The following is a 19,006-nucleotide window of genomic DNA, read 5'->3' on the forward strand; positions in this document are numbered from 1 at the left end:
AGATTTTTATATTTTTTCAATAATCTATTAAAGATAGCAAAAATACAACACAAGCAAAGATATGATAGGAAACTTACAATTGGCATTTTGTATAAACCTAGCACATTGGAGGTAGCAATAGAAAACGTAGAGGGGGAATCACCCACAATTCCCAGGACCGGAGGGCTCCCTATGCAGTTCTGCTGAAGCATAAACTGCTCTTCTCGGCCACTTGCCAGTGATAATCCACCACTGAATCCAACAACAAGTGCACCACAATTATCATAAAGACTGTATCCCAGAGTCACATTAGGTAGCAGATTGGAGTTCTTGTTGATTTCATCAATAGTAAAGGCCATGGTCATGGCATGCCTGAACCCTAGAGTGTCAAATCTAACACACAAAGTATTGCTATTAACCACTAAAATGCAATATGGCATCATGGGAACCCAGTAGATTTGTACCAAAAAAAAAAATATCTACAGTTATATAATAACAATACAGTCATAAAAGTGTACTTTATATAGATGTATTTTAACATTTCAAAAGCATTACTAATACTGTCATAAAAAGCTTAATTGAATGTTTAATTAAAATTTCTGCACAGTGGAATATATTTCTTACCCTTTGCAACTGGGCTGTTGTGGTTGTGAGGTAAATGTCCACTCAGGAAAAACAGAGCTGTAGTGGACTTCAAACAGCCCACCCAGAACCACATCGCCAGGTTTGTGCATTTCGATGTGATAAAACTTTCTCCATAATTGACAGGATAAGGCAAAAGTGGAAGATGCAGAACAGAAAGAGGAGATGGAGAAAAAGAGGAAATACGAGTCAAAAAAAGCTCCCATAACTGCCCTCCTCCTTCACAACTGGTCTCACAACTGTTTCCATTTGTCATACACGGTTGATTCATTTTATAAGCATGCAGGGCTATGTCATCCCCTTAGCATTCTTTGCGTCATGGTTATACTTTTTAATACCCAAGAGGGCTGAAACTGCCAAAAATAAAGATATAAATAAATTGCTTGATAAATAAAATGAAATATGCCATAAATCCACTAAAGTAATATTTAAATAAATGCAATTGATTCATTTTAAATGTATCAATTTAGTTTTTATTAATGTTTACAGATTTCTGCCTCATTATACAAGTTTCAATCACATAAGATCATATTTTTCTTCAGAAATCAAAGGGGATTGTGGTCCACATAATCAGAGGTTATATTACGAATAAAGTCTTTGTAAGTCTTTAAATACATTTAATATATTTACCAGTTCTTGTTAACTTAGTCAAATGGTATTAACTATGCAGAGATTGTCTAGTTACGAGATCCTTCATGAATGTAACACTAAACTACTGCATCAAACAATCTTATTTAGCTTGACGCTGAAAAAAACATGTGTGACAGTATTGAGAGGAAATACCCATTAATAGTGCCTACAAAGTGTAGGTTTCAATCAGTGACGGACTGGGAACAAAACGGCCCTGGCATATCCGCCAACCAGCGGCCCACCAGCGGCCCACCAGCGTGCGGGTGGGGGGCAGAGAGAACTTTTGACGCACGGCGATTTAACAGATTTAACAATGCATAAAACAAATTCATAAATCAGCAGCCAGCCGCTCCATAATAAAACCATCATTCTTTATCCATGTCTACCTCTTCATCCTCCTCTTGCTCATTTCCCCTGGCTAGTATTCCTCACTGTCCGGTCTTTCTCCCTGGTGTGCTGGCTCAGCTGTGTTGCTAACATTAGTGCGAGCAGTATCAGCGCTAGTGTTAGCTGAAGGTGCACTTGATTTTAAAAACAAATCAGTTAGTTTGCAGCATTTTTCAGCCAACAGCGCTCTCTTAGATTTCTCTCTCTTTTCCTCTGCTCCCCCCTTGTGTCGCTTGATGCCTTAGTTCATTGTTTTTGCTAGCTTAATAGCAGTCAACTTCTAACTTCCAATCTCCAACTTCCAACAACCACGCAGATGCGGTCTACTCGATTCAGTCTTGAAATTCCCGGAAGGCATTTCTTCATTTTAACTTTTGCAAACAAATAATCAAATAAAAAATTGCAGGTAGATTTGTATTATTTCAAACCATGCACATATTTGAAAATCTGAATAAGATATTTCGCTACAAAACAATGCAGACTGATGTAAAAGTTTGTGACTGTAGAGGGTAACCATGACTGTGATACAGAGACTTGTATGTGGCATATAAATACTGATCAGATTGTCATCATAACTGGTGTGAGCCTATTGGAGAAATTTGGTTGTCATTTAGCTTATGAACATTATTGACGCTTGAAAGGGGGAAGACAGATATGATCCTGAGACCATATATCTGAGTCTTTTATGCCGCTCTCTGATTAGTCGGCTGGCCCAAACGGCCCACAAGGGCTCTGGCATCTGCTGCAATTCCAGATTACCAGTCCGTCACTGCTGGTGGGCACGGGCGGCTGCTGGCTGGCATCAAATTTAAAGACGCATTGTGGCCACCTACCGGTCTGGAGTGTGAAACAGTAGATTAACATGAAAAAAAAAAAAAAAAAACTGACGATGACTGCGTGGCAGCCATCGGTCGTCCTGGAGTACCGGCCGTTCTGTGATTCTCCAGAACACACAGATGGCCAGTCCACCCCTGGTTTCAATGGATGAAAAGAATGCTTTACACTTTTTGACCGTCATGCTGTTCACGCTTTCATGGAATTGTTTGTCTTATTTGGTTCCATTATAGAAGTCTGCAACCTGAGCCCTACGGAACCTGAGGCCTGACCTCGGGTGAGGGCTCAAGTTGGGCCAGACTCTGTGCTCTCTCTTTTTTCCTCTTTTTATGTTCCTTGCTGAAGCACTGACCAAGTCTTTGACACACACACAGCCCTCACCACACCTCCCGCTGCTTATGACTTGTTGTTTGCATGTAGCGATTTGGCGGGGAAAGTGAGAGAAAAGATCTAGTTCAGTGTCAGACATGGAAGAACTGAGGCACAAGATAGCGAAAGGGGAGCTAACTAAAATCCCAAACAGGAAATGTGCATTGTTGCCATTGCAATAAGATTTTAAAATATGATGGAAAGAAGACTGGGACATCCTCCCTCCTTTGGGTTCATTTCAGTCAGTCTTATTGTCGGGTTGGGCCTATAACCCTTAGCAAAAAGTAGTTTTTTCAAGTGTACTACAAGTATACTTATTTTATACTAAAACTGAGGCAGTATACTCGAAGTGTACTTTTTATGTACTATATTTTATATACTTAAGAAAAGTATAGTGAAGTATACTTGGCTTACACTGAAAAGTATAAAGAATAGTCTAAGACCAAGTACATTAATACTTAGACTTACACTTATACTTTAATACTAAAGCTTATACTTGTACTTTAGTAAACTCTTTTGCTTCTTTCGGCCACAAAGTACTAATACTTAGTATATCTTGATCCAAGTACAGAATAAGGTCAAGTCATTGACTTGTGCTTACATTTAATTTAGCAGAATAAAAATGTTTTTCACTACACACATTTGCTTTGAGGTATTACCCATGTTATAAACTTACATGTTCAAGATCATATAGTGCTGGAGTTTAAAAGTTTACAGTGAATAGTATGTGTGCTCAATTGCATTATCTTTATGTACCTTAAAAACATACACAAAAACAGAGAAACATCTGACTTGACTTTACTGATCAAGTTCTAGTCCCTTTCATAAGGGTTTGGCAATGGTGTTATGTACACAGCATCATCTGTTTCAACAATAACACATTTTGTTTTAATCATGTTGGGCCAGACAGCATTAACAGTTTCAGTTCTTTTAACCTCATATATGAAAGTACTTTGTACATTGATCAGTGAATCTTTACATACAGGCCTGTCTGATTTAGCAAGTACCTAAACTAAAACACAACATAGTTTGGCACATGAACAAAATACAGAAATTTGATGTGAACACATTTGTTTAAAAATAACCAAGTCATTAATTAAACAAAATGTACCATCTTTCAAGCATACAGCACTGTTGTATCTCTTCTTCAGTCTGTCATAGTTTTGACTGTGATACAGAACTCCATCAACCAAAAAATGGTTGAAAGACCAGAAGCAGTTGCTTAGATTTCCACACAATTTTGCAATGGCAAGCCTATATGACATTTTAATGCTTTTTTGCACCGGGGGATGACCAAAACCTCTGACACTTTCATTTAGTATTTCACAATTTTCTGTTTTTCTTTTACTGAAGTAAAGTTCTTCAACAGAAGATTGAACCTTTTCATGTTCTGGGTGGATAGTGTTCTTGGCCCTTTCTGGCAAATTCTCTCCAGAACAGAAATGTTCTGACTATTTGTGAGGGGACATACTGTGTTCCATGAAAATACTTCATGAGAGTGCCCATATTGGATTCAAATGAAAAGGTTGATGTAGCCCATAATGGCCCCCAGTGTTTGACACTTTGAGCAGTGTGTGTAAGCAAGTGCATATTAAAGGTCATGTTGTTTTTTCCATACAGTCTTTGGAACAGAATGACAAATTTCTTTAGAGCTAACTCTGCTATCAGGATGTTTTCGGTCTTTATAGTATCCTGCAATAATGTATATATGCCAAACACCAGTAGGAACAAATGGTTCCAAAATCTTGCAGGGAGTATGCCTTTCAATACAGGTAGAGAATAGAAAAGGAGAAATGCTCGCCACTCTGAAGCTTTCCAGAACTTCCTTTCAGTCAGTGACCTTGGTGTCCTAGTAATCTCAACAGGTGGTTTGATTTTTACAAGTCGCCTATCAACTTCATCAATCTCTTTACCCATGTACCAGGGGGAATCACTGTTTGATGTATCAAACCACAGTGTAGACAGTTGCCGAGTGACTCCGAGGCACACATTGTGTTGATATTCAGGAATGAAGCCATTTATCATTTGGAAGTGTTGAAGTTGCATTAAAGGAGATGGCCCTTTGACTCCATACACTGGCTCATCAGTTGTACCTGACATTGCATGACTGAAATGATCCCTCTCATTTCTAAGTGGGGGTTCAGGTTGTTCGTATGGATATGATTTTCCACCTCTGTGCAAGCAAAAATCGCAGCCATAAAAACCATTGAACTGTTTAGTGTTGCGAAGCAATGGACGAGCCACAGAATCAGAGCTACAAATCAGCACAAATACTTTGGAAACATGACCGTGTCCTTGTCTGTCTTGCCAGTCAATACCTTCAGTCTCCAATAATGAAGCTTCTTTCACAAATGGTGTCAGCAATGTAAACATGGATGGTTTAGTTGGCCCAAACCATAATGCTGACATCAAAATGTGCCTTTTTCTCATTTCTGGTTCCAGTTCAATTATCTGGCACTGAATCGGCCAAATGCTTTATTTAGAGCTTTTAAACACTGGTGCACCGTCACAATTCCAAATCAGTCAAATCATCTTTTCCAAGAACTCCACTGTCACACAATGTTTGATACTCTCCACCAGACTGTATGTCAGTTAAAACACCAGAGGATCTACGTTTTTCAGTAAGACTGACATCATGTTCCTGCAGAAGTTGTTTAATCTGTGCATGAAGTGGAATTACAAGAAAGTAGAAGCCCTTTTTTAAACTTGTGTTTGCATCAAATACTGTGTTGCAAAGGGTACAATGAGAGGGACAGTCTGCACTAATGCCAAGGTATGCTAAACATTTTTCACAATAAAAGTGAACTTCAGACTGTGATGAACCTCCAAATTCTTTGTGGAAAAGGTAATGTGAGGGTGGAATTAGACCTGGAAACATCAGGTTGAACAGTTCCAGTAAATGAGTAAGTGCTTTGCCCGTTAAATTGTTCCGCAGCACATCAGCATCAATACACTTTCTCGCTTTGAAACAGGTGCACCAGGATACAGGGGCTTGTCACCATCTGCTTGGTCTTCACTGCCCTATAGAAAAAGATAGAAAAAGCATGTATCAATTGAGAATGAGTAGCAACAAAATTCACAACAATTGGTTTATTGCCTAGAAAGTAACTTTCCTAAGGGTTACACTAGAAATTGTAATTTACAAAAAATGCAATTTAACCCATGATACTTGAAGCATTTAACCCATTTAGACTTATAACCCAGGCTGCCTCACTATGTGCTTCCTCAACTCCACATCATGCAATTATATTGTAACATTGTTAGGCAACAAACTGCAGCTTCCCCAGGTGATCTAGGCACAGTAGAAATATATCTGCTGACTGGATGGGAACAACGGCTACAGTTAGCACATATAGTATATGTATAACTATAATGTAGAATTGCCTCCAAATGCTTTAATTGTATGTAATGAGCTTACAGTAACTACTAGCAATGTGTTCTTGAACCACTGTCTACATACCACTGGAAATTCAGGTGTCTTTTCTCAAGTACTATTCCCCTCCATCACGTCTTCATCGTCAGCATGGTTTTCACCTTCATTACTGGCAGCATCAATCAAGTCCTCTTCAGAATGTGACAGGGCTTCCTCATTCTACAGGTTGACAAGGGAAAAATATTACTTGAAGTAATTAATTAAAAGAGTAGACATTTATATAAAGAAAACATATATGAACTACCACATGGAATGCATTTACCTCTGAAATGTCCACATGCGAGTGGCTTGTGGTAGGGTTCTCAGTGTTGTTGAGTTCATCATCTTCATCTTCACTGTTGGAAGTGTTACTCCGGTGCTCTTCTGTGTTAATTTGGTTATCTTTATTATCATTCTACATTTGAACAAAGGCAAGAGAATAAAAAATGTAGTTAATAAATCAATGATTGAAATTGTGCAGGTGGTTTGCTCTAGCTTGTCGTTTGTCTACTCTTGGCTAGAGGATAGGTCAAAATGTACCACAATTAAGCTAAACTGTCCGTTAGGTGGTATGAATGCACGCAACTATTACAGCAAACCTCCAACTACATGTTCTGTAGGATGTGTGCACTGTTGACACTTTGGTGAGGGTGTCACTGGAAGCCCTCTGATGAGTACTACTATAGCCCCTTTTACACAGAGACCCCACGTCAGCGCTGCACTGAAGGCTCGGCAATAACCCGCTTTCTGTTAATGTAATGTTGTTTACACAGAACCAAGCAGCTGGTCTTTAAGCCGCTTCAGTTGGGCATTTTATACAGCGAGTCAGGATCGCGGATTCAAAAGGAGACGTCACTGGTGTTTGGTTTAACAGCATCCACATCACTTTCCTCTGTTAAGAAAAATGCCCGACAATCAGACAGTCATTAAATCTATCTAGTATAGAGATACTTCTGTTGATTTCCTCCAAGCTGAAAATGCCTGATATGCGCCACAATCGTCTGTAAGGTCGTGTCTACAAAAATCTGTAGGTTACTTGTTTACAGTGAACAGTTTTCACACGTGTATGTTGTATGATTGGAAAAAAAAGATGGTGACGGTGAGTTTTACAGAGATCAGCAGGCTGCTGTCTGAACCGGACTTTTATTTATCGTTTTTCCTTTTACTTGCGGACTCGATACTTAAGTTTTGTTTTTCCTAAACGTTTTTGCTATGATGCCCAAAGGCGGGTCGGTGGTGCAACTCGGACCCCCCAGCCTGCATCAGTGCTGTTTAAACAGACCAGCGAGGCGCATCAGAGGCGCATTGAACCCGCGCTGAACAGGCTGTCTAAAAGGGGCTTATGCTAACAAAGTTGGCCTAGTGTATTCCCCCCACCACAAAACAAAACATGCCAATGAGGCTAAAAATTGTATTACAAGTGTACCTCTTGAATGTCCATATCCAACAGGCTGATTGTGGAAGAGTTCTCATTACTGAGTTCATCTTCACTGCTGGAATTGTTGAGTTCTTCCTCTCCATTGGTCGAAGTGTTACTCATGTGACCATCTGTGTTGATGTCATCATCATGATTGGAATTCTACAGATTAACAAGAGAAAGACAATGAACAACTGAATGAATTAACTCCCTTTATGTCATGTCGAATCACCAAATCATAAACACAGTTGGTGTCCACTTTAATTTTTAGACAACTTAAAAGTTTTTACCTCAACTGCTTGTAGTGTTATGGGAGAAAAATAAATCAGTGGCGTGGCATATAACATGTGCTAATGATTATATCTATATATATATATATATATATATATATATATATATATATATGTATATATATATATATATATATATATGTATATATATATATATATATATATATATGTATATATATATATATATATATATATGTATATATATATATATATATATATATATATATATATATATATGACTGTGATAGGTGATTCATGAGGAGCAGGTCGCCAGTACGTGAATCTTGTACACGTACTGTGCTGAAAGTGGCGCTGTGTCAATCACTCACTCACTCAGGGGAGAGGAGTTGACTCACGTCCAGTAACCAACATCTGTCTAGCTTCATGTTAAGTGATTTTACTGCACAGTAAAACTCACTAACGTTTGCGAACGTGATTCTCAGTAGGTAACGTAATTCACGTTCTCCGCAGCTCGTTCGCGTACTGGCGTCCCTCCCTCGTTCGTGAACGAGGGAGGGACGCCAGTACGCGAATCTCGTTCACATACTGTGCTGAAAGTGGCGCTGTGTGTCAGTCACTCACTCACTCAGGGCAGAGGAGTTGATTCACGTCCAGTAACCTACTGCTAAAACTAGCGCTGTGTTGCTAGCATCTGTGTAGCATCATGTTAAGTGATTTTACTGTGCACAGAGGACACTTTCACTGTGTAATAATTTTAGTACATGTATCCACCTGTTTCCTCGGGAGCCTATGGGGGCTGCCGTGACAGATAACTACTTCCGCCAGCGGTTTTCTGTTTCCTGTTCTATATGATATATATATATATATATATATATAATATATATGATATATATATATATATATATATATATGATATATATATATGATATATATATATATATATATATATATGGGGTTTATGAATATCTTCCACAGAATAGCTGCTGCATGACTTTCCTAACCCGGCAACGTCCGAGCAGCCGCCTGTCTCCACGACTTCACTTTCCTTCAGCATTATCCACGCTGTGTGTTTAGCTTGATTGACGCTGTGGCTGGGCGCTACTGCTGCCTTCAGAAATAACTCGCTGTGTTTCTTCAACAGTACTTTCCCTATGTTGTTACTGTGCAGATAGTTGTATGCCTTCTGTGCTTTTGTAACTGCGTAATTCTCCGCCGTCAACATCTTCAGAAAATATAACATAAGCATTAGACCCATTAGCACGGCATTAGCCCGACGTTAGCGATGTAGCTAACGTCGGGCTAATGCCGTGCTAATGCTTCATGTCATCTGCCCACTCCGTGAGAACTGTCCTCACGACTTATTAAAACATCTGTACTGTGTATCCACCTCCGATTTTTATCCATTCTGTCGCTTTCTTTGTGTTAAAAGCCGGTTTTTAGAGCGAGCATGACAGCTACGTTAGCGTAAACACCGAGGTCAGCCAGTTCAACCGGAAGAGCATAACCGAATACCGCTATGAACCATGGGTAAACTCACGAAGTCAGGAATAAGGTGGATACCACTCAAAGCAGCGCTGCGTCTCCAGCAAATGATTGTGTACTATAGTCTGTGAACGCACCATCTCTCAGTAAGTGAACGTGAACCTCAGGGCTGATTAATGAACTGATTGACGGATCGTTTGGCTGCTTATCAGTTCAGGGAGTTGGAGAGCACTGAACGATTCGGTGAACGAATCTTTTGAACGAATCATTTTAATGAACGGATTCTAGAGATTCAGTACAGTAAAAAGAACTGCCGTTCCCATCACTAGCAGGCCACATAGACTGTAAGGTCGCGCATTGCACTTCCCGCCCAGGTCCCCGCCTCCCTACCTGGCTGCCAATGGGAGCCCAATTTAAAACTGGCGCCCAGTTACGTAGTTAACGGTCTTGTTCTCCCAAAACACACACACAAAAAAAACGGTCTTGTTCTCAACAAGGAAGGAGAAGGAGGAAAAGACAGGCTGCCTAAAACGTTATTTTCAGCATTTAGATACCACAATGGCATTTGCCATTTACTATTTCAAGGACAAAACTGTGGAAGTTGGGAAGATTTCATGGATGAGTACTGACGACCAGCGACAATGTCCCAAATTAATCACCCAGTGCCCGAATCTAGAAGATGACAATGGATGGATGGAGATAAAGTGGGACATTAAAGGCAGAAAAAAGTCAGACTGTCCAGCCTTTTTCCCAGCAAAGGTTTTAATGTTTGGTGGTAAGTTGTTGAATTTTATTGCTTCCCAGTTACCTTGATAGCATTGATTTAAGCTGTCACTTTGTCATAGCCCAGTTGTTCTCAAAGTGGGGCCTGGAGATATACATCTATACCATATATATTTGAAAAAAGCTAATCTACAAGCTCACAACACATGGCTATGCCTCATGCAACTTTGACTCTCTGCTTTCTTCAAAAATAAGTAATTTAGCATACGTGTAAGTGTAAATTTAATTTAGCACTCTTAAACCCCATTTCAATTGATCTAGCCTGTTGTAGTTTCTTTCCAGGTTTTTCCAGGTTTTAATAGGCTTTTTTGTGGTTTGGACACACACACACACACACACACACACACACACACACACACGCATCTAAAGAGATCCCACAGTCAAACTTTTAATTTGATCACATTTCTTACACAGACAATACAGTGATCTCTGCAAGAAGAGACAGGAATTCATAAGGGGTGAAGACATCTGGCAAGACGCACCCAAGAGGAAGAGTAAGCCGAACAGCAAGTGGAAAGATGTGGAAGAGGAGGATCATGAAGTTCCACCAAAAAAGGTAGTTGCCTGGATAAATAACACCATATGACACCAGTCGATTGTAATTCAAAACAGAATGACATTTCTTTATTATTTCTGGTGTACATAAAACTTGTATAGAAATGTACTTGTTTAAAACGGTAGCGCCTCTCCTGTTTTTATCCACTGTTACAATCATTAAAGAATATTGTCTTGTTATCAATTACATAAATTTGGCAAAATGCTAAGACCCTCTGAGTCTATTTAAGCCTGATTAGTATAATCAGATAATTAAATACATTTGACAATTGGCCAAGTCCATATTTAAATAATTTTTGTTTTGATGATTTACACATTTCTGAATCTAGGTATGATCCATCAGTGGTGCAGTCGGATCTGTAACCAGTACTAAATCATCATCATTAACATCAATGTGTTAATATGCCTGTTATAAAAATACAAAACTGAATTATAATTTTCACAGAAGAGAAAAAGAGCAACCTGTGCAGAAAAAGAGTCAGCAAACCAAATGGTTGAAGAGCTGAAGAAGCAGCTGGCAAACAAAGCATCTTCAGAGGTAAAATATTTTAATTGTGATACTTTGAGTTGATGCAATAATTATGGTGTGAATTTTGCTGCCACAGAGAATGCTGATTCTTTGATTTCATGTGTTTTGGTGTAGTTAAGTAACTCAAATGAGGAGTCATCAGATGAGGAGCAGATGCCCAGAAACTGGAGTGTGGCACAGCAGAAAATGAAAGAGCTTCAGAGAGAAATCAAGACCCTGAAAGAAGGCCATGTGAAAGAGATGCTAGATGCCATGAGAGGTATTTCTATTTATTAATTCAAGTAAAGCAAATTGTAAAACAATGGCTTTTAAAGACTGTGGTGATGTGTCTATACTGATTCCTGAAGACAGACAAACACTGTGGGTGTGGGGTCAGACACAATGAACTGCACGAGATCCAGAAATCCAGAACATTAATTTGTTTTATTGTCAATGTGAGAACAATCAAAGCTGGTTTCATCTAAATTGAAACAGATAAATATAATTACTGACAAATCTTCCCAAATACTACGAAATGACCATTTAACTGAGATTTAGATTAGTATACAGTGCAGCCTTGAACCAACATAATTTAACATGAACACTCCAATATTGAAGCATTGACATCTGAATAATGAACGCAAAGAGACTCACAAATCACACAGACAAACAATGGCTGACGAGGAGAGCTGGGATCTGCTGCCAAGTGTGGAAAGAGGCCTATACCTGGCCCTTAATCCTCTGTTTATAGGTTATGGCTGATTCAGTCTCCTCTTACTTCCTATTCCTCCTAAACCAGCTCCACCTCCAGCCATGCTCTTCATGACACAAATGACTAATGTAATGTTTTAAAATGGTCTCAAAACACAGTAATGACACAACTTTTGTTCCCTTGTTTCCCCCCTTGTTTTCATTACCTTTACAGAGCTTCCAGCAGTAGTGACACAGCTGAAAGATGTCTTCGAAAAAATCACAGTTCAGATCTCAACTCCTGCATCCACCTGGTCAACATCCACACCATCTGTAGACCCACCTTCTGCACCCAGCTCTCCTGAAGTGTTGTCTGATCCTGATGATATGATAAATACCTCAAAATGCATGGATACTGTATGTTATGTTATTTATCCATTTGGGGAAAGGTTTGCTATGCAATTTCCATCTACATCTTTTGATTGTACACATGAGCTAGAAAGAAAGCATATTCATCAACTTTGTGCTGGACATATACCTTTGATGATGGATTAGTAAAAGATATGATGAAGCCCCCTGATTTCTCATATTATGGAGTTAGTCTATAGACTATGCCTATGCATATTTACTGCTCAGATGAACAGTAGATTTAAAAAAAAAATACTGTATTTGTTTAATCATTATTTATTGAGTAACTTTCAAATGTTTTGCAGGTGCTTCTTGTGCCAGGCCATAATGTAAAAGTCCCAGGACGACAGCTGAAGTCTCTGCGGACTGCAAGTTCAGCATTGTACATTGGGGATCTTGCGGTGCTCATCTACGGCAGAGAAACACTGTCCAATTCAAGTTTGACCGGGAGGCAGTCAGGGGCTCACAAAGATGTGGAGTCAAAGCCACAACTGGATAACACAAAGCTTGATGCTATACTTGGTGAGTGCATTTAATTTAAGACAAAACTCATTCTAAAAATAAATCCATACATATTGTTTTCCCCCTTCTTTTATTAGCAAATGACTGTAATGTTCCATGTACTGTAATGTTGCAGACGATATTGATTCAATTACTGTCGCTTGTAATATGGAGCACACAGTTATAATTACACACACTCACTCACTCACCTAGACACACACACACACACACACACACACATCAGTGCTGCAAACAAAATAATTCTAAAAAACAACAAATACTGATGCTTCTATGTGATGATAAACAATAGATAATTTTTTCAGTTGTCGTAAATTATAGAGGGTTTGCACGTGATGTCACAGCCGGCATGCTGCCCATTGTTTTTGCCACTCAGTTACCACTCTGTCATATTCAGCCTAGCTGATTGGGATGTGATGTATGTGCAATGCCTCTACAGCAGTTTTTGCTGATTGCATATAAGTTCAAAAATGTACCTGATAAACCATCCTTCATGCCTCTTTGACATGTGTGTTAGCTAATTGTGGATGGTGAATAAAAATAACATTAAAGTAACGTTTTGTTTTGTATGTGTGTTTTTTCACTCACAGTCCATGCCCAGGCGAAGTTCCCTGACACCACCATGCAAGATGTAAGACGAATCATAAGAAAGAAATGCAACAATATAAGCTATGCCAAGCAAGTAATTGAAAAGAAGTCATAAAAGCAGGGTTCGTACGGGTGCTTGAAATCCGTGAAAGTGCTTGAATTTCAATGTTGTATTTTCAAGGCCTAAAAAGTGCTTGGATTTTAGTTTAAGTGCTTGAAAGTGCTTGACATTATAACTCTATGTCTTTCACAAAATTGAGATGGACTGGATAGTTTGCTTATTACAAGGAGAAATAAAATAGTTAAGAAAACCGTATGTGGAGATGTTTTCTCCTGGGCTCAGCTGAGCCTCTCTGCGACCTGCCAGTCTGTGTGTAGCCCCGCCCCTCTTAGAAGAGCGACAGTAGGAGATGACAAAATGCCGGGAGGCTGCTGTGTTAACGAGCATTGGCTTGAAAATTATAAGTACAAACAATGGTTATGACGAGGACCGAATCAAAGAGTGGCGTCATGCAAAGTCTGCAAAAAAGATGTGCAGATGTGTGCAGTGGGAGAGTCTGCGCTCTAAAGTCACATGACATGTAAGTGAAGACGTTTTGAGTAACTTAGGCCAACGCTGCATGTTAACACTTTGTTTATGCTAACCGCTAACGTTAGCTAAACCATAACAAGCTAAGGAATAATTAGCGGACCATTAATCACGTTACGTGACGTCGTTAAGTTAGCGCCTGACTGTCTGTGTATGCAGTCTATGGCCTGTGTGTGTGTATCGTCACACATGCAGCCTGGTAGCAATAGAAGGATGGCTGAGGAGAAGGTGAAATTTGATGCAATTTGGACTGATGACACGTTCAATATTAATAAACTTTGATGAATAAGCGAACAGCGCTCTATGCAGCACAGAGCATCTCTCCTCTGAGTCAATCACACTGGTTAACACCAGAGCTGAAGTGCCAGAGTCAGAAACTGACTGTTCAGTTTGTCTCTGTGACGTCACACCAGGCACTGACGTCAGTCAGAGCTTGAAGTGTGAAAAGGGAATGTTCACTGTCTCCACTTTTCATTACTTACTTCTAATAAAGTAAATTAGATGGCAAGCCAAGACTTCTTACAGATAGGTGACACATTTTGACAGTGTTGGGCAAGTTACTCCAAACACATAATGCATTATTTATTACTTGTTACTGTAATTTCAGTAACTTTATTACATTGTGATATTACTGTATTGTAATTGTAAGGCATTACACTACTGTTGCATTACTTTTAAGTTACTTTCACCAACATGTACAACCACTAACACTGAAAACAACAGTTTTTGAAAGGGCTCGCCATACTGAACATGAATTGCAGTGTTAAAATTGAAACATTTGGGGTGCAGTACCTGTTTCATGAGAATATTTACATTGAAAAATCAGTATGTGTCATAACTTTTTGTATGTCAACACCTTCATCGTTATTAACGTAAGGGAAAGCATTTTCTAAAAGCTTATGTCCTCTAGATGTGATTAAACATGCATGATGCATGGACATGTCCCACCTTCCTCTATATATCAGGGACAGTACATATTCTTAGAATGCATCTACATTGTATTGAAAGTTTTTGAAACACACACATTGATTTCCAGTGTAGCCTAAATCTGTTCATGGGGCAGAAAGTGGTCGTACATCTCAAAATGGTCGATGTTAACACTCAAATTCAGTTTGGGCAGACCTTTCAAAAACAGGGGGGAGCCTACATTGTAAAGCCCTTTAGCTAATGTTTATTGTGTTTAACAGAAGTTTTTGTATGTTTTATCTGGATACAAACTGATGTAACACAGACTGACATTATGTCGCTATATTTATATTACAGTCAGTAGCCCAACAGCACTAACCTGTTGAGGCAATAATAGCTTACCTTGTCATTGCTAGCCTGGACGGGGATCTTGCTCACAATTTTTATAAAAGACGGAGAATCCACTGTTGAAAGTGGCAGCATATCTTTGACAACATACTCTGCCACCAGTCTCCTCACTTCTTGAGCTTTAAGCATCACAGTACAGGAGAATGTTTTTTTTCTTGCTTTCTTTTGGTCACTAGCTTAATGTTAGTGTGACACTGCTCTAGATGTTTCGTTGAATGACTTGTGCTATTTTGCGAGGTAGAGAGATCTTTTGGTTTTGCACACAAAATGCACTTAACTATAATGTTCTTCACATCCTTCCAGTCATCTTCTCCTCGATCAATAGTTCTCTAGCATTATATGCATCATAACACGCGTTACTGAGATTTGTACTGAGTAAAATATTACCTTTTTTTGTTTTTGTAATGCCTTACATCACTGTGTTACAGCAAAAAGTAATGCATTACAGTAATTGCATTACTTTTGTAACGCGTTACTCCCAACACTGCATTCTGAAACATAAAAATCTATGTCAGAAAAGAAAATTACAGGGTGCTCTCAGTCTCTCATTGTCTCGGTGCGAGTGTTCCTGAAGAACGCCAAGTGGCTTCCCTTTTTTTGGATAAAACTTTGTGTTCTCCTTTTATTTCTAAACTTCTTGCTATTATGAAACATGATTTTAGATGTTCGCAGCATAATACAATGTACAAAAATGAGTGTATATATTCCTGTAGATATGTATTTTACCCCAGCAATAAGGTGCTGGAAAAATTTGAAAATGACCCTTAAAAGTGCTTGAAAAGTGCTTGAATTTGACCTTGAAAAATGTGTACGAACCCTATAAAAGTAGCGTTTTTGTTTCTATAAAGTTGTTAATTTTTTGTTACAAAGATGTGCACTTTTCTTTTACCTTTTTTTGACAAGAAAGGACTTCAGTTCTCAGTTGGAGACACTATTTTATTTACATTTTTAAAAGCAAATGCACACTTTTTCCTTTACCATTTTTGACAAAGAGGGACTTGATCTTGGAGAGAGTATTATGTTTACATTTTTACATGCAAATGTGCACTTTTTCCTTTCATTTTTTCAGCAAAGGACTTGATTTCATAGAGGCTCTTTGTTTTTGAAATGCACATCTTTAATGATTTAAGCGTGTATTTGTAGATACACTGTATGGTAGGCTATGTTTTAAAATGTTATATAAATATATCAAACTTGTTGTCAACATTCTGTCTTGTGATTTTGTAAATACATTGCAGTCTAGTGTGCGTACAGTATGAGTTAACTTTAAGAATACTTTAAGAAGTATATTTCAAGTTATAGATAGTATGCTACAAGTAATGTGCTAAGCAAACTTACGAGTATACTTAACAAGTAAACTAGAAAAAAATTTAAGTTCATAAAAGTATACTCAAAGTATACTATAATAAACTAAAAATGTGGACTAGAAGTATATACCTAGTATACTAGTAGTATATAGATGAGTGTACTTGTTGTATACTTAAAAGTGTACTTTTGTAAACTTAAAATTACCTTATAAAGTATACTTCAATAAACTAAAAATGTGGACTAGAAGTATGTACCTAGTATACGATTGGTATATAGATGAGTGTACTTGTTGTATACTTAAAAGTGTACTTTTGTAAACCTAAAATTACCTTATAAAGTATACTTTAAGTATACTTTTATAAACTTAAAATGTTCCAATTTAGTCAGAAGAAGTATTAAATTAGTATACTTTCTAGTACACTTCTAAGTTCATAAAAGTATACTATAATAAACTAAAAATGTGGACTAGAAGTATATACCTAGTATACTAGTAGTATATAGATGAGTGTACTTGTTGTATACTTAAAAGTGTACTTTTGTTAAATTAAAATTACCTTATAAAGTATACTTTAAGTATACTTTATAAACTTAAAATGTTCCAATTTAGTCCGAAGAAGTATTAAATGAGTATACTTTCTAGTACGCTACAAGTACATGGTCCATAGTATACTTGCTATACTTATACTCAAGGATACTTAATAAAATGAACTTCAAGTATACTACTTTTTGCTAAGGGAAGGCATGAGCAGTTCAGGGGCATGGGCTTAATTTTCAAGCGTGCACAGACCAATCCCTAAATGTTTCCCTAAATTTGTCAGACTTAAATTAATTTTGAATATTATTATAAAATCATATGATGGCATTGATGCCTCTCACTGGTTTTCACTTCCTTCAGTTAAAGTAGCTAGCAAAAAGTTGAAATGGTAATTAATGGGGAACCTGTCTGAATGACTGCAAAAGTCACATAAAAAGTAGTTTCATTTCATCTGTGAGATTTAGTCAGGTGTACACTCGGGCAATGCCTTTAATAGTCATAAGGGCAATGAAGTAAGAAACTGTTTCTCACACAAAAAAATATTTTTGATTTCTTGCAGTTTATTTTTAATCCCTTCTTTACAGAACAAATATCTCCAAAGTTACAAAGCAGGTTACTTATTTGATATATACTGGTCATCCCATTAGCGAATCACTACTGAATGGCTGGCTCAGACCAGTTGATCATATTACTTAAACTGTTGCTTTTATGACTTGCTTGTACCTCGACCCATGATTGCCTTCTTTGTGTTTCTTTCTGGTCTCAGCAGGATTATGTAACATTTGGGTCCAAACAGTGCCACCAAGAGGCCAAAACTGGAGGCCAAGATGGCAAATACTTCCACTGCATCTGCATATTTGCCTGGTGAGTTAACATAGGCCGGGACAAAGGCCACCCACACAGCACAGAAGATGAGCATGCTGAAAGTGATGAGTTTGGCCTCATTAAAGTTGTCTGGAAGGTTCCTTGCCAGAAATGCTAACAAGAAGCTAAGGGTTGCTAGTAAGCCAATGTAACCCAGTAACACTGCAAAACCAACTGTGGATCCAACTACACACTCATAAACTATCTTGTCATTGTGGTATTGTGTGTTTTTATAAGGAGCTGGTGAGGCAGAGACAAGCCAAGCAGTGCAGATAGCTGCCTGGATAGAAGTAAGAACCATTATTGTCCCTCTCTGCTGCATTGCACCAAACCATTTCAGACTGGCTCCCCCTCCTGGTTTGGAGGCCTTGAAAACAGCCAGAACCACCATGGTTTTTACCAAAATACATGAGACACAAAGCACAAAGCTGATCCCAAATGCTGCATGTCTCAGTTGGCAAGTCCATAGTTTGGGATGGCCAATAAACAGCAGCGAACAAAGGAAACATAATTTAAGTGATACCAGGAGCAGGAAACTTAGTTCTGAATTGTTGGCACGTACAATGGGTGTACTGCGATGATAGGTGAAGATGCCCAGGACAACAGCACAAACAAATGTACCTAGCAATGAGGCAGTTGTCAGGCAGATACCCAGAGGCTCATGGTAGGAGAGAAATTCTGTTTTCTTAGGAACACAGTGGTCACGCTGAGGGCTGGACCAGAAGTCTTCTGGACAGCTGGTACACTCCAATGAGTCTGAAAACATGGGAAAATTCTTTTTAAAAAAAAACATATTTCCCCCTTTTTTTCCCATGCTCTTCTGTTGCTATTACAGCAACAAGGACATCATCCCTCCCACCTATAAACGCTGCCATTGATGTGGAATTGGGCACCACTACCAGGGATAGAACTAGAGTTCGCCAGTACAGGGCATGTGATTTC

General features: G+C 38.5%; 1 protein-coding gene across 1 annotated transcript in view; it reads right to left on the bottom strand.

Moving 5' to 3' along the window:
• Window positions 1-19,006, bottom strand: part of LOC115571879 (extracellular calcium-sensing receptor-like) — a 29,214-nt gene that overhangs the window by 3,310 nt on the left and 6,898 nt on the right. Inside the window, exon 12 of the mRNA XM_030401503.1 lies at window positions 18,627-18,820. Coding sequence (XP_030257363.1) covers window positions 18,627-18,820 — 194 coding nt within the window. The remainder of the gene's footprint in view (window positions 1-18,626; window positions 18,821-19,006) is intronic.

The sequence above is a fragment of the Sparus aurata genome, chromosome 2, assembly GCF_900880675.1.
Source record: "Sparus aurata chromosome 2, fSpaAur1.1, whole genome shotgun sequence".
In the NCBI taxonomy this organism is placed as follows: Eukaryota; Metazoa; Chordata; class Actinopteri; order Spariformes; family Sparidae; genus Sparus; species Sparus aurata.